Here is a 17,262-nt window from a genome sequence, read left to right as displayed (position 1 = left end):
AAAGCACACAGCCATGTGAATCGACATACGCCCGTGTGGTCACAAAACAACCCTAAAATAGCCCTGAAAAACGTGCTTCCAGCCACGAAGCACCTCTCGGCCTTCAATAGTTTGAAATTATACCAAAACATACAAATTTTAAGCATAAAACAGCGATACCACATCGAAAATAATAGATTTACGAGCACTCACACACACATTGTCGACTTTTCATAGAGTCGAATAAAAATTCGCAAATAAAATAAAAGAAGGTATGAAACCTACACCTGATTCGTAATCGGAGATGCCCAAACACTGACTCGACGACAAGGAAGCGAGGCTCTTCAAAGTCCCCCAAGCAAAAATCATTTTTCCAAAGAGAAAAATAATAAAGAAGAACAAAAAGAAAGAAAAAGAGGAACGTCTAGAAAAAATAAAAATAAATTATAAAAACAATTATTAATTGAAACTTAACAACATTTTTCTATTTAACAAAATAAAAATATATTACTTAAAATGTACACTTAAAGAATCGAACCTAGAACCTAGAGGTTCACTAACACTCACTCAACCATCAGACCAACAGGCCCATTCTGACACTTAAATGTGCCACTAAACATAATAGCACAATCTCTTCACTGACTCTAACCACAAAAAACTCAAAACTTCTAACCCCAAAATCTAGGGTGTTACAACTCACCCCCCTTAAAGAAATTTCATCCCCGAAATTTCCAACTAACAGAACAGTGGTATAATACAAGCTACACCACCATGCTCTCGCTACGCACTTTAGCCCGAGTAGGACCAAATCAAACATAAGACCTCATACACACACCCAAAACACTTAACACACAATTACTATGCTCTAATCAACACAACAAAACATTCACCACTATACCTATCTCAAAATCATCGAGGACACTCTCGGATCCGATGCTCTATGGACCTGCATCTGAGACACGCTACCAACTTCTTCCAACAGTCGCCCGAATGACACTTCTTCCAGTGCCCACAAACTGATACGCTCGCCTCATTACCAAAACCATTCGCATGACCTTTACTAACACCCAACTGCGTCCTTATACGCTTCACAGACTGAGGCTCTAACCTCAAAGGACTATGATCCCTTTTCTTTCCACAATCCATACACCCACCTTGAACTAACTTTCTATTCCTCTCTAAACTAGCCTCGAAGACTTTCTCTAACAACTCTCTCACCACCCGAGTCAACGCCTCGGTACCAACCTCCGGGTTATTGCTACCTGAAGCTGGCAGAATAGTATTGACTTCTGACTCTTAAACAAACTCACGTCCCAGAGAAGTAGACGACTCATCGCAATTTTGCTTACCTTTAGAATCCATATCAGTCTTGTCCCTAACTTAGAATATCTACATTTTTAGAGAACAAATACAAAATAAATACAAAATTCTACATTCCCAGTCTTACAGTTTTGAATTTCTACCTGGACCAGCATCAGAGTCTCAGAAAGTTCATTTCCATAAAACATTTCCCAAAACATAAATCGTTTCAGCTTACTATGGTCAAGTTCTTCAAAAAAAAAATTTCAAAAACAATTACATGAACACAGTTACGTAGAAACACAGGCTAGGTTTTTGCAAACCTAGCTTTGATACCATTAAATGTAACACCCTGAACCCGACCTAGAAGTTTAGACCGAATTTCGAATGCTACATTGATCACCGAAGTGACTGTAGGGAAATTTTACCTAAAACAAATTGTCTCAAATCCCACCACAACATTTTAAAGTTTAACAAACCAAAAATATTTACATGTTAACTTTCAGATGAGAGAAGTTATAATTAAGTTTAAAAATTGTACAAGATAAAATGAAATAATGGAAATTAAAAATAGAACTTGTACCACAGTTTTATAAAACCCTTCGAAGTAAAATAGTAACCAACAAAAAAGATAACTAATAAATTATTTTCAACCGAGACTGTCCAAGACCTCCGCGTACTAAGTCCAGCGTTAGAAATTAGAAACATATCTGAAAGGGGAAAGACTAAGGATGTGAGCTACACGAGCTTAGTGTGAGTTCGAATCGAGACTAAAAATAGATTTAAAGATATTCACTGAGTCAGAAAGTAAACTTGGAACTGATGTCCCAACAGAACATAACACTCAAGCACAAAAAATTACACACAGATAGACAGAATATAGTCAGATAGTCTAGCACTTAGATCACACAAATAGATGCGTATGAAATGCAGTCAAGTAACAAAACCTACCCATCCAGCCAACATACTTCTCCGTCCGCCGATCACATCCCATAAGAGCTATTTAAGCTTATCCAACCAAAACACACCACAAAGGACCTCAAGGGCCCATCCAACCCTACACACTATGTATGTGGGCTAAGCCACTCAGATATTAATACGCAGCAGAGCTGGTGTATGTGCTGTACAGTGCAATGTGATAACCCGATGTACAGATATGATGCAGTTTAAACTGCCATATCAGATAATAGTACGCAGCAAAGCTGACGCACGTGTAGTATAGTGCGATAAATCACTGTACGAATAAGTTGCAGTGAAACTGCCAGATCAGATCAGAATCAGCCTCCCTTCTCTTCGCTATCAACCCTAAAATTTATTTTATGCAAATGTATGTATGCATACAAATCCACAGAAATATTGTACATGTCAATGGATAATCAAATGGAATACAAATCCACAGAAATATTGTACACGTCAACGGACAATCAAATGGAAGCAGACACGCGCACACCCAACAGACCGGACTCAGAATCAAACATCTTATACCTCAGTCACAACAACACATAAGCTGAGCACAAGGCCACATATACAGAAACTTAAATACCCTCACCTAAGCCTAGCAAAGGGTCAGAATACACAGATAAATTTTAGATAAAAAAACATACACAAACTAAAATTTTAGAGACTTAGGACCACACACCTGTGTGCTCTGGCCGTGTGAAACTACTTAGGTTGTGTGGGAGGTCAAACGCCCGAGTGAAGAGGGGCACATAGCTGTGTGACTGAGGCACACGTTGGTGTGAAGAGAGACATATGGTTGTGTGACTGAGGCACACGCCCGTGTGGACCCGGAACATGGTTGTGAGAATAGGCCGTGTAACTCACTATCCAATTATGCTAAAATAGGGTACATGGAAGACACAGCTGTGTGAGGTTTCACATGTCTATGTACCCACCAAACACGGCCGTGTGTCTAAAACGCACCCCATGTGGCACCATAATGCTAAATCCCTAATTCCCAATCACACATGCCCGTGTACCCAAGGGACATGGCTGTATAAAAATAAAAAAAATCCCTAAATCGGCCATAAGGCCGTGTGATGCCCAAAGCAGCCCGGAAACCCTAATTTTTAAAAGCACACGGTCGTGTAAATCAGCACGCTCATGTAACCACCCATTTGGTCACAAAACCACCCTAAAATAGCTTTGAAAAATGTACTTCCAACCACGAAGCTCCTCTCGGCCTTCGATAGTTTGAAATTTACCAAATCATACAAATTTTAAGCATAAAATAGCGATACCACATCGAAAATAATAAATTTACGAGCACTCACACACACATTGTCGACTTTTCATAGAATCGAATAAAAATTCACAAATAAAATGAAAGAAGGTATGAAACCCATACCTGATGCACAATCAGACATGCCTAAACACTGACTCGACAATAAGGAAGCGAGTCTCTTCAAAGTCCCCCAAGCAAAAACCCTTTTTTTAAAGAGAAAAATAATAAAGAAGAATAAAAAGAAAGAAGAAGAGGAACGTCCAAAAAGGGTTTTTGCTACAAAATAAAAATATATTACTTAAAACGCACACTCAAAGACTCGAATCCAAAACCCAAAGGTTCACTAACACTCACTTAACCACTAGACCAACAAGCCCATTCTGACACTTAAATGCACCATTAAACACAATAGCGTAGTCTCCTCACTGACCCTAACCACAAAAAACTCAAAACTTTCAACCCCAAAATCTGGAGTGTTACAGTCGGAGAGTGCATTCCTGGGACTCCGTTCCCATAAACTGGACTCGTAAATATTTTAATAAAAATATTTACGAAGTTAGTTGAGTAGTTAATTAGATTTTGGTTAAGTGAATTTGCATGATTTATAAGTTGTGAAGGTGTAGGGATCAAATTGCATAAGTATTAGAAGTTGAATTATAGATAAAAATTAATAGAAGGACTAAGGTTATAAATATTCAATTACCTAAATATGTTGGATGGCATTAATATATATATGTTATTATATTAAGTAACTTAAAACAAAATGAATGTATATATATGTATTATATAATTATAATAAAATGAAAGTAAAAAAAAAAGGAACTAAAAGTGGATGTATGCAACATTAATCAAAAGAAAAGAAAGAAAATAAAGAAAGAAAGAAAAGAATGTCAACGCACGGTCAAGGGTTTTTAAAAATTCAAATTTCAATCAGTTACTCAATTTAATCCCTTTTCTTGTAATTTTTATATTTTTGGAATCTCTGTATTAAGTATTACCTGACTCATATAAAATTTTTAGCATTGATTACAATTTTAAATGTTGTTAATGTTGAATAGTTTTAGTATTAGGGATTAAATTGATGAATTTTTAAGCTAGAAGTGGAAAAAGATTAAATTGTAGAACAAATTGTAAATTTTGAGTAATAGGGACTAAATTGTGAAAAATTTAAAATTTAAGGGTTTAGTTGAAAATAGGGAGCTAAATTTAGCTTAAAGGGAAATTAGTATAAAAATATGAGAATGAATGTGAAGAATAAAAATTAGTCTCGGTTTAGGGGCTAACTTGGAATTTAAGCAAATGTTGTGTAAAAATTGAAATATTCAATGTGAAATTGAATTTTATTGTATTGATGCAATTTAATTGTTTTAATTCCGTAGCTAACGTCGTACCTGAATCCTTGACTAAAAAGGGGAAGGATAAAATCAACGTCGAATAGCTCGGAATCCACAGTTTGTATTTCTATAAATCTGAACCTAGTTGTTAATTATTGTAATTCGATTTAATGCATATAGTAAGTGATTGAGGTGAGTATTGGCATTTTGATAGTTGATTGAAATGGATTGAATTGGTATATACATTATGAATGTATTGATTATTTGAATTAACATGAATATATGTGCAAATATGAGAATTGGATATTGGTTATATTTGAAAAGTGAAATTAAATCCTATTAACTGTATCGAGCTGAGTCGTATATAGATGGCATGCTATAGGATAGGAAGAGTTCAGGGATTTCTTCGACTTCGAGTCGATGAGGCATTGGGTGCCAATTTGCTGCAGTTTAACCGATGAGACATTGGGTGTCAATTTATAGCGCTAGGCGCAGTTATTATTTTAGATTTATCCGACGAGGCATTGGGTGCCAAACTGGTGTGTTGGTTGGATCCGTGTATTTGTCCTAGTTCGAGTCGTGTTAATAGGGGTAAATAAATAATAAAGTTTTATAATTGATATTAAAATGACATGATATGTGAAATGGAAATGAGATAATGGATTGAAATTGAAATGTGAAATATGTTGTGAACAAATGGAATATATGAGTTATGTACTCATGAATTGAATATGGAATGGATAATGCCATTGTTTAAATGAAATGTGGATTGTTATGTGAAAAGCTATTTATATAGCGAGTGATGTGTATTGAGATATATGTTAAACAAATCAAATATGATAGCATGTGAAAATTGAATATGGTATGAAATGATATGGTAATATGCATGAAATTGAAATAATGGTATATGACAATTATAAGCTTAGACAATAGTATGTTCGTATAATTCAAATTATGCATTCTTGTATCATTATGTCTGTAATTGTTCAGATTGTAGAAATATCACTGAGTTTTACTCAGTATATGGTTTTATTTCCCGTGTGCAGGTTAGGTACTTCTCTTTTGATCGTTGATTCAGCATCTAGCAACAATCCCAATCTCAAATGTGGTGATGTTTATCTTTTGTAATTGCATGTACCTAGGATGTATTTAGGTTCTGTATATGTTATGTAGTTGAGTTTGAGTATAATGTTGGTTTGGTATGTATATAAACATATGTTATCATTGATGCCATAATTTGGGTATGTTATTTTGAACCTAAGATTGTTAGGTGTTTTTGAATTTACTAATGATGTTTAGGTAGTTATAAATTAGGCTAAATGGAGTGATTTTGGGTATGTTTTAAACTTTGATTTGACTGATGGATTGATAATATGTTTTGATAATATAAATGTGGTACCAATGAGGGTACATTAGTTAGGCAGCTAGGATGATTATTTTGGCACGTTTTAAGTGTGCTTAATCGTATTTTGAATAGGTTAAATGAATGGTTCTTGAGTTGTTTAATGCCTAAGCAAGTAGGAAATGGCAAACTTGTTGTTTAAGGCACATTTTAGGTCTACACGGCCAAATAGACGGGCGTGTGACTTGGCCATGTGAGACACACAACTAGCACACGGGCCTGCGAGGCCATCTTCGAAGGTTACACGGCCTGGCACACGGGCGTGTGGCTTGGCCGTATGACCCAAGTTAGTGAGTAACACAGACATGGACACGGGCTAGGACACAGTCGTGTGTCCTTACTTCAAATGCCCACACGGCCATGTGACCCCTGCAGTAAAAATTTTTCTAACTTTTTCCTAAATTGTTCAAATGTTTCCGATTTAGTCCTAAATCATTTCTAAAGTATTTTTTAGGCCTCGAAGGCTTGAATAAGGGACGTTATGCATGTTTGATGTTGAATTATATTATGATTATCGCAATGTTTTGAAATGAATGAATTAGATTATGTTTATTTGGTAATGCTCTAAAATCCTATTCTAGTGACAGATACGGGTTAAGGGTATTACATTTAGTGGTATCAGAGCCTACAGGTTTAGCAGATTCTTGGATTGAATCGAGCTCAGAATTGAGTCTAGAGGTACATGCCATAGTTGAGTTGAATTGAGTTAGGATTTGGATGCTGATATATATATATATATATATTTTGTTTTATAGTTGTAAATGTCGAATGATTATAATAACAATGTTGATCAAGAGATGTATACTGGAGACGATGTCTCCAATGAGTTAGATGGAACCGAATCAATAGCACCGAGTGTTAATCTAGTTAGTGCTCAAAAACCTAACATTGAGCGATGTAATATTGAGGGAGGAGGTGATTTACATTTATTTCGAGCTATCGCTGATGCTCTTCAGCGTGTTGTGGGAACTACATCCACTACGACACATACACCTACTATTCGTCGGGCTCAGATAAAAGAGTTAGTAGATATGATGCGATCGAATTTATAGGGTTGAAATGAGTTGATCCTTCCGCATCTGAGGTTTGGATTGAATCCACCAAACACGTCTTACAACAACTTGAATGCAACCCGTGTAAAAGTGTTATTTGTGTTGTTTCTCTACTGTAAGGAGAAGCATATACCTAGTGGCAGTCAGTGACACACCATGTATCCGCAGATCAGGCTGATTGGGAATTCTTTCAAAAGGAATTTCAAAAGAAATATCTGAGCGAACTATATATCAAAGATAGAAGACAAGAGTTTTTGATATTAAACAAGGTGAAATGCCTGTGGTTGATTATGAACGAGAGTTTTTGCTGCTAAATTGTATGTTTGTTAAGAAAGTAATTTAGATTTTCAACTAAGTTTTTAATAGTAAATATTGTTATAATAAAGATGTTAAACTTAATCATTTTTTAACTCCTGAGTTTTTCTGAAAAGAGACTAAAACTTCATTCTAAAATAAACAAATGTTTATAGTTAATTGCTTTTAAAACTTAAATAATTCTACCTGGCCATTTCGGTGGCTGATGTAATCTCCCAAATTCGGGTCTAATGTCTAGGCCAGGTTGGAGAGGTTACACTTTTTTTTGTGCAAATTGCAAATAAAATTTGACTCATATTTATAAGAGTTCTCACATCTCTTCATTGATACATAGCTATCCAATAGATATCTATTTGGATAGTCGCATCTATTTTCAACAAACTTAATTATTCAATAGATACTAGAAATTCTATCACACAAATAAGCTTATCACTATGAATAATGATAACTTTTGGTTAATAACCAAGTGATACAATTTTTTGTTGCTTGTAACTTTTCATTTGCAACAATTGGAACATTGTTTGTATTTTGAAAATGTTCCAATAATCACCTCCTATTTTCAAAATAGTCTATATTTTGATTGTTAACCTCAATATACACTAAGAGGGAGGTCAATTGGTGTTTTTTTTTAATTAAAAAAATATGACAATCAAAGATGACACAATAATTTATAGTGGTTTGGCCCAAATTGCCTACCTCCACTACATTAACTTACCACAACTAAAGATTTCCCAAATTCACTAATTTTAAACCTTTCAAAGACATGGTTTAACTTCTACAATAACTATTTTTTCAATAAGCAAGATAGCCACTTCCCCTTAAGGTTTTCTACCCAAAACCTTAAGTAAATCATCACAAACTAGAGAAATAAAATTGAGAAAGAATTATTACCTTTAGAAGGTAGATATACAACAATTAAGCTCTCTCACAATACAAGACAACACTTGAAAGGATGAATTACAAATGAACCCACGAGTGTATACAAGTGAAAATATGAATAACAAAGAGAAATGATTGAAGTTTTACTCTTGATCTTTGTAAGCATGTTTCTTATCTTGTTTTGAGTGTCCTTGTGCTCAATTTATATCCTCTCATGGAATAATAGTTGTTTGGTGTTGATAGAAATGAAATTGAGCTGTTGGAGTCATTAATTTGGACATTCAATGCACTTGCAGAGCTAGAGGTATTGATACCAAGCCTTTGAGGTCGAGTTCTTTAGATTCAAAATGTGACCTTTGGGCCACCTTAATTGGGAGGGTACGGTAGCTCAAATATTGGGGTTTGGTACCTAGATTTTTTAGGACCATCAAAAGGGAGGCTTGTATGCAATAAAAATATAAAAGGGTTTAGTACCCCTCTGTCAATAAGCTCACTGACTCTTAGGTACCACACTCTTTTCCAAAAGGGTTTGATACCCTTAAGGCAACAAACATATTGCCTCTTAGGTACTGCTCCGTTTTGGCTAGGGTACCGCACCTAACCTAGTTCACTCATTTAGCTTATGATTATTTTAAGTCAACAAAGATAGTTTTCATATTATATAATATTTTATAAACATTCATTTAATGTATCATTTTGCAATGAAGACATTTAAAATAATGTTTTATTAATAACATCCAAATGCCAATTACTAATATCGTGGTTTGAATAAAACAAACCATTACATATCTTGAGTTAATGAGAAAGAAAAAGTACTTTTATAGTGAAACATTTCACTCATAATTTGGATGGAATGAATTAATTTATTCAATAACCAAACATGTATGTATAATGTACCTATAAGTACATAAATGCTTTTTTAAAAGTCATAACTTTCTATGTTTGAAAGTTTACCAAATAGACCTCATATTTGAAATTATCAGGAAAGAAAACATATGCCTTTAGCTTAAGGTTATATAACTTTATACCAATAACAATTATGCATGATAAAATATCATATATATATATATATATATAGAGAGAGAGAGAGAGAGAGAGAAAACTAGCACTTGATTTAAAAAAATTAATTTGTGAGACATTTATACTTTTTCATAATATGATTAATCTCAATACAAATTAACCATTGAAATCTAATACATGAAACATGGGTAAAACAATAAATATGACATACATTTTCTCGCAAGAAAATTCTTTGAATTCAAAATTTAATAAAATTATAGACCTCAATGTGGCTTTGTTGTCAATAGCCTTCCTCATAGTATCATTCTTGTAGTGCCATGTAAATATACGATCCATAGATATGCCTTATTTAGTTTCTAATAAATTTATAAAAATAGAACCTTAAAATTATTGGCGTGCAGAGATAAAATAAACTCATAAAAAATTAATTGAATGCTTCAAGAAGTGTAACCATACCACTTTGTTTAAGATTCTATTTGTCCACCTATATTTTGGAGTGCAAAAGAGTTATTACAAATTGTTTAAGATTCAATGAAGCATAATGACTGAAGAAAATAGTTCACTGAGTATTGAACGGAGTATAACAAGAGTACCAATTTCTAAATGAATTTTTGTAGTAATTCTTTATAGAACAGTCTTTAAATATAAAAAGATGGAGAAGAATAAAGAACCTTTTTTTCCTCAATTTTTTTTTGCAGATACTGCAAATGAAATTTGGCTCCTATTTGTAGGAAGTCTGTTAGGATATTATTATGGGATATTATCTTTTAGCAATCTGATTCCTAATGAGATATTATAGGATACTATTGTGGATACTATCTCTTAGCAATTTGATTCCTGAAGGGATATTATAGGATATTATATTTTAGCAATTTGATTATTACGTAACTACTATTGTATAGATGTATATACCCTTGGGGTCTATCAAAAAATTCAAGAGATTAACATATTCTTGTCATGGTATAAGAGCAAGGTTTTTGAAATTTTTTCTTTCATCATTTTAAATGGCTAGTGACAAGTCTTCTCCTCCTCCACCACCACCAGGGGGCGAAACTTCCTGGTTTTACCGTTGAACAATGTTAGTCTCTTTCGGTGGTGTTCGGTAATAAACAATAAACTTCCACTCAGTTGAATGATAAGTCCAACAATAATTGGATTATTGATACGGGGTGTTCAAATCATGTTGCAAGTGAACTTATGTGTTTGACGAATGTGGGAGATGTTGTAGCATGTTCCATAGGACTCCTTGGTGGCCAAATTGTGGTGGCTATCCAAGCAGGAATGGTTAAATTGACGGACAAAATTCACTTAAAACATGTTGTTTACATTCCTAAATTAAACTGCAATTTAATTTCGGTTTCCCAGTTGAATGATGAAATAAATTGTTTTGTCCAATTTTCTACTAACATATGTACTATTCAGGACCTTCATTCAAGAGAGCTGACTGAAGCGAGTGAGAGACGAGATGAACTTTACTAGTTCTGGTAGCTTTTGATGGTTAAGTTTCCCAACTTTGAGTTTGTTTTCGTTTGGTTATTCTACTATTTTATCTTCATTGGGTTGTAAGTATGCCTTATAGGTATTGAAAATTAGACCCCGATTCTTAAACCATAATGGTTAAAGATTAGCAAGAGTTTAAGGATATTATTTCATGATTATCAAGTACTAAAGTTCTTTTGTTATTTTAACAACTATATAGTAATTGCATTTCTTATTTGTTAAATTCAGAACTTGCTTATATTATATTATAGTTGTAATCGAAAAATGTGATGTTTATAGCTTTGAAATATTACACTTGAAACGCTCATGGGAAAGCATCCTTGTGAACTCTTGGTATCACTATCGGCATTATCTTCCAAGAATATAATGTTAAGTGATATTTTAGATCCACGCTTATCGCTTCCAAGCGATCGAAGAGTTGCAAAGGATATTGTTTTTGCTGCAACAATAGCCTCTGCAATAATTCTAGTGATTTAGAAACCATGTCTTATTAATCAGTACTCTTACAAAAAGTTCATCGGAGGCTACCAACCATGTTCTGAAATAAAAAAAAATTTTAATTTAATTTTTTAACCTTTGATTAAATTTAGTAATTTAATTTAATTTAAATATTTTAATATAATTTTTTAATTTTAAACCTTCAAATTTTATAATCTTATCTCGACTCCTTAAACAAAATTTCTAGCTTAACTCTTACTTGCTGTGATATATTTATCTAAAAAGAAATGTTTTAATTCACCAATCTTTTATTTTCTTAAGGGTACAAAATAAATAAATAATTTCTATAGGATTACCTCATAGAGATATACATATATATATATATATATGTTCAGCTCCTGTCTTAAAACTTATCAAACATATCTGAAATCACTGATAAGAAGTTATAATAGTTTGGCTACAATTTCCATGGAGAAAAACAAACTTTGTGAGAGCTCATTTTCAAATAAAATTAATTACAAAAACGAAGACTATAACATTTTCATATTTACACAATCAATTGCACTACATTTTCTACATTTAAATATAAAAAGTAACCTAGCACGCCTGCTTAATTTACTTTAAAGTAAGTTTGGTTAGTCAAATTTAATATTACCATTCGTTACATTTTAAAATAGTATTATTTTATTAAATTCTTATTATAATTGTAGTCATTTTATAATCATACATTCTCAAATAATATTAAGATGTCGCAATAACAGAATAATTTCATTACATTAATTCATCTCTTACATTATCTTAAATTACGTAATAATTTTAAATATTGAATCAATTTATCTTTTATTTTTATTATTTTAATCAATTTAATTTTTTTCTAAAATAAAATTTAAGACAATTAAAAATAATAATACATTTTTCTTAACAGTAAAATAATAGATGCCATACATCAAAATGAAACGTTGAGCTGCTTAGTCTCTAAAATCAATTTTGGTCTTCATTTCCTACAAATGAAACGTTCAAAACATTGTTCATGTACGTGGCCAATAATTTTCATAATAACTTTACAAAAAGGTAATTATTTTTAGTAGGCAAAATAATCTTTTAGTAAATCCAATTTTATAAAAAGAAATATTTTAGTCATCAATTTATTTTTTTGTCTCTTTTAACTCTTGAATTTGTATTTTTTTTATCAAATCACCTCAAATTGGATGAAAAAAGTTAACATTTGTTAACCTGGCATACACATGGATTACCACATGGATGACATGTCAATATTAATTAATTTTTAAGATTAAAAAATATTAAAATTTTTATAGTTTTACACTCTTTAAATAATTTTAATTATTTCAATTTCTTTAAAAATTAATTAAATGTTGATATATCATCCACGTATCAAAATTTATAAATGTTAATTTTTCCATCCATTTTAGGATGATTTAATAAAAACACACAAGTTTAAAGATTAAAAGAGACGAAAAATTGAATAGAGAGATAAAATAATTTTTTATAAAATTGGAAGATCAAATAAATCATTATCCCTTTTTAATATTTATATGAGCATATTATCATACAAAACGGAATGGGAAAAATCGTTATCATTATTCCAAGGAATTAATAATAGAACAGTGATAAAAAGGCAAATGTTGGATCAAGTCTTTATATATATGTATATGTTTTTACCGGCTCTTTAAAATTAGCTAGAGAATTGGGAGTAAAGCTTCAATCCTGATCGTAATAGCTATGGCATTCTCTTTTTACACTTGTTTTGTTATTTTACTTTTTTCACTCTCTATAACAGTGAGGAGCAGTGAGATTACTAGTGCAACAAATAATGATTCAGAATCTCTTTTAACTGAGGAAAAAGCATTGATGGAAACTGGGTGGTGGAGTAACTACAGCAACATAGGTGTTCACCATTGTACATGGCCTGGTGTCAGATGTAGTGTTGCTGGAAGTGTCCTCGAGATTGATCTTAGTGGCCATGGTCTAAATGGGAGTATAACACCTCAAATAGGTGCACTTTCGAAACTCAAGTCCCTCAATCTGTCCTCAAATAATCTTAGAGGTGAGTTACCTTCTTCACTTGGAAACCTTACTCAATTGGCAGTGCTTGATGTTTCTTATAATGAAGTTGATTCCATTCCTTTTGAAATTGAGAAGATGGAGAATCTTGTTGCTCTAAATTTGACGAGGAACCTCATTGTTGATATGCCTTCAGCTATAGGTCTTTTGACCAATCTCACTCACTTGATTATGAACTCTAATCCATTACGGAGCATCATCCCCCCCCAGATATGGAAACTGAAAAAGCTAAGGACTCTCCACCTCCGAAACTGCCAGCTCAATAGTTCCATTCCTCCATATATAGGAAAGTTGAAGAGTTTGGTTAATCTACATCTCTCAAGCAACATGCTTGTTGGTCCAATCCCATCTTCTATCACCAACCTAACTAATCTACAGTCGTTGCTCCTTCAAGGCAACCAACTTAATGGATCCATTCCACGAGAAATTGGGAGATTGACAAATTTGATTACATTGGCTCTATCGTCTAATATGCTTGTTGGTCCAATCCCATCTTCTATTACCAACCTAACTAATCTACAATCGTTGCTCCTTCAAGGCAACCAACTTAATGGAACCATTCCACAAGAAATTGGGAGACTAAGAAATTTGATTACATTGGCTCTATCGTTTAATATGCTTGTTGGTCCAATCCCATCTTCTATCAGCAATGTAACCAATCTAGGGTCGTTGCTCCTTCAGCACAACCAACTTAATGGATCCATTCCACAAGACATTGGTAGGCTAACGAATTTGGTTACACTGGATCTATCCTCCAATAAGCTTTTGGGCCCACTCCCACCAAATTTGGGTAATTTATCCAGTCTGGAATATTTAGATCTTTATATAAATAAAATAAATGGTTCCATCCCAATAGAAATAAGAAATCTTAAGAGGTTGACTAACTTGGATCTTGGTGCCAATAACTTGAGTGGTGAAATCCCTCCATTTCTAGGTCTTTTACCTAGCTTGAGTGTTTTGTGGCTTGACTCAAATCTTTTTGAAGGTTTCATCCCATTGGATATTGGAAAATTAAAGAATCTGACTCTATTGTTTCTCTCCGATAACAAACTCATTGGCTCAATCCCTTCATCTCTGTGTTATTTGACCAATTTGCAGTGGTTGTTCCTTGACAGAAATCTTTTACATGGTTCCATCCCTTCTGAAATTGGAAATATGACCAACCTAATAGAGTTACATCTTGATTCCAATCACATTTCCCATTCTATCCCTTCATCTCTACTTCATTTACCCAATTTAAGGTATCTATCCATGGCTTCGAATCTTTTGGAAGGTCCCATATCCCATGAAATTGAGAGTTTCAAGTTAAAGCACCTAGATCTCTCATGCAACAAATTGACTGGACCCATTCCAACTCAGATTGGTAATTTGTCAAATTTAACATACTTAAATTTGGCAAACAATAACTTGAATGGAAGGATTCCTCAATTTGGGAATTTAACTCATTTAAGCAGCTTAGATCTCAGTCAGAATATTCTAACGGGCATGATTCCCGAATTTCCAATTTATCCGGAGAGCCTAAATTTGTCAATGAATTCACTATGGGGTCCAATTCCAGATGGATTATTGCATTTTGCACCCGACACATTTACAGGCAACAAGTATTTATGTGGTTCCGTTCAAGGCTTTCGTCCTTGCCCTTCATCTCCAACTGTAAACAAGGAAAGAAATAGCAAAGTAGTGAAGCACAATCTGCCTGTTGTTATTCTGGTTCCAACTTTATTATTTTTTGTCTCGACTTTTGTGTTGGTGATGTTCATCCTATTCCGACGATATAAAGCTAAAGCTTTGAAACCTGATCCAAGTCCAACCGAAAATGGAGATTTGTTCTCTATTTGGAACTTTGATGGAAAGATTGCGTTCGAAGACATCATCAAAGCCACAGAGGATTTTGATATGAAATATTGCATTGGAACTGGGGGTTATGGCAGTGTCTACAGAGCAGTCTTACCAAGCGGCAGAGTTGTTGCTTTAAAAAAACTCCACCGATTGGAAGCTGAGCAGCCGACTTATGATACAAGTTTCCGAAATGAGATCAAGTTTTTAACAGAAATACGACACAAGAACATTGTCAAGCTCCATGGATTTTGTCTCCACAATCGTTGCATGTTCTTGATTTATGAATATATGGAAAACGGAAGCTTGTTTTATGCCTTGAGCATTGATGAGGAAGCTGTGGAATTGGATTGGACCAAAAGAGTGAACATTGTCAAAGGTGTCGCACATGCTCTATCTTACATGCATCATGATTGGAATCATCCAATTGTTCATCGAGACATCTCAAGCAATAATGTTTTGTTGAACTTAGAATGGGAAGCTTTTATTGCTGATTTTGGGACTGCAAGATTTCTTGATCCTGATTCATCTAATCGAACTGTACCTGTTGGAACGTATGGATATATTGCCCCAGGTTTTGTACCTTCACTCTCTTTTTCCCTTTTTATTTAGCTCCATTCATTCTGAGCTTGTACTGATTATTTGTTTTGAATTACATATTAGAATAATATGAGGGAAATAAATGGGAAAAGCAAAATTAACAAACATCAAATATAAATAAAATTTTTGTTTTAACTGGAGATCAGAGAACTCAAATGCAACTATACATGCACCTACAATTGAATGTACAATATAAATTAAAATCTATTTTTAATTATTTTTTGTTTTAATTACAGAACTTGCTTATTCATTGGTTGTGACTGAAAAATGTGACTGTATATAGTTTTGGAGTATTGGCATTGGAAATATTGATGGGAAAGCATCCTGGCGAATTGTTGTCAACACTATCATCATCATCATCATCACCATCTAGTGTCCAAAATGTCACGCTAAATGAAATTTTGGACCCTCGATTACCACCCCCAAGAGGTCGGAAAATGGTAGGAGACATCTCTTTCATTGTTATGATTGCTTTGGCATGCTTACAGGCCAAACCCAAATCTCGACCAACAATGAAATTAGTGTCTCAAGAATTCCTACGCATCAAGTCTCCAATTTCAATGCCTCTTCATGAAATATCTCTTATCCAGCTTAAGAATTATGAATTATGAGATGTTTATGAGCGGTGAAAGTTACAAATTACTAAATAGTAGTTGATCAGGTGAAGCATTTTTAAGTGGATGTGATTATCATATTCTCTTAAATATCTGTTGGAGTATGCCTAAATATCAATCATATCATAAATGTAATATCGTACTTTTACCTAGTTTATTTATAAAGGCATTTTCATTACTATTTTTAGTATTTATTTCTGTAACAACCCGAAAGTCAGTGATGCTAGAAAATATGGTTTTGGGACCCTATTTTCGTAAACCAGACTTATAAATATTTTTATTAAATATGTATGAAATTACGTTAGAAGTAAATTAAATTTCGGTTAGGTAATTTCATTGAACTAGAACTTAAATTAAGGTATAGGGACTTAATTGTTGAAGTGATAAAAGTGTCATGGTTATTAAAGTATAAACTAATTTATAATTAAAGGACTTGAAAAGCAATCATACCCTTGTTGGTTAATTAAGTGGACGGTCATATCATATTTATATGTATGTAATATATTATGTTATCTATAATATATGTTATATTAAACTATTATAAATAAAATACAATAAAGATGAATATTAGATAGTGGATAGGAAGAGAAGCTTAAAAATTCCTTTTTCAATTTGCTTCAATTTCGAAACAAGAAAAGCTTGGAAGGAGAAGACAAACGCACGGCCTAGGGCTGAAAGTTTCAAAGTT

The 17,262-nt window shown here is 33.3% G+C and overlaps 1 protein-coding gene across 1 annotated transcript; it reads left to right on the top strand.

The window, feature by feature from the left end:
• The first annotated feature begins 6,999 nt into the window (after positions 1 to 6,999).
• LOC108455580 (probable leucine-rich repeat receptor-like protein kinase At1g35710) lies at positions 7,000 to 16,571 on the top strand. The gene is given in 4 exon segments (XM_053018555.1): positions 7,000 to 7,153; positions 13,241 to 15,934; positions 16,197 to 16,234; positions 16,236 to 16,571. Coding segments are annotated over 4 exon segments (3,222 nt in total).
• The last annotated feature ends 691 nt before the right edge of the window (positions 16,572 to 17,262 follow it).

Source organism: Gossypium arboreum, chromosome 9 (assembly GCF_025698485.1).
Source record: "Gossypium arboreum isolate Shixiya-1 chromosome 9, ASM2569848v2, whole genome shotgun sequence".
Lineage (NCBI taxonomy): Eukaryota > Viridiplantae > Streptophyta > Magnoliopsida > Malvales > Malvaceae > Gossypium > Gossypium arboreum.
Note: the sequence above shows the minus strand (reverse complement) of the source record. Positions and strands in the feature narration are given on the sequence as shown.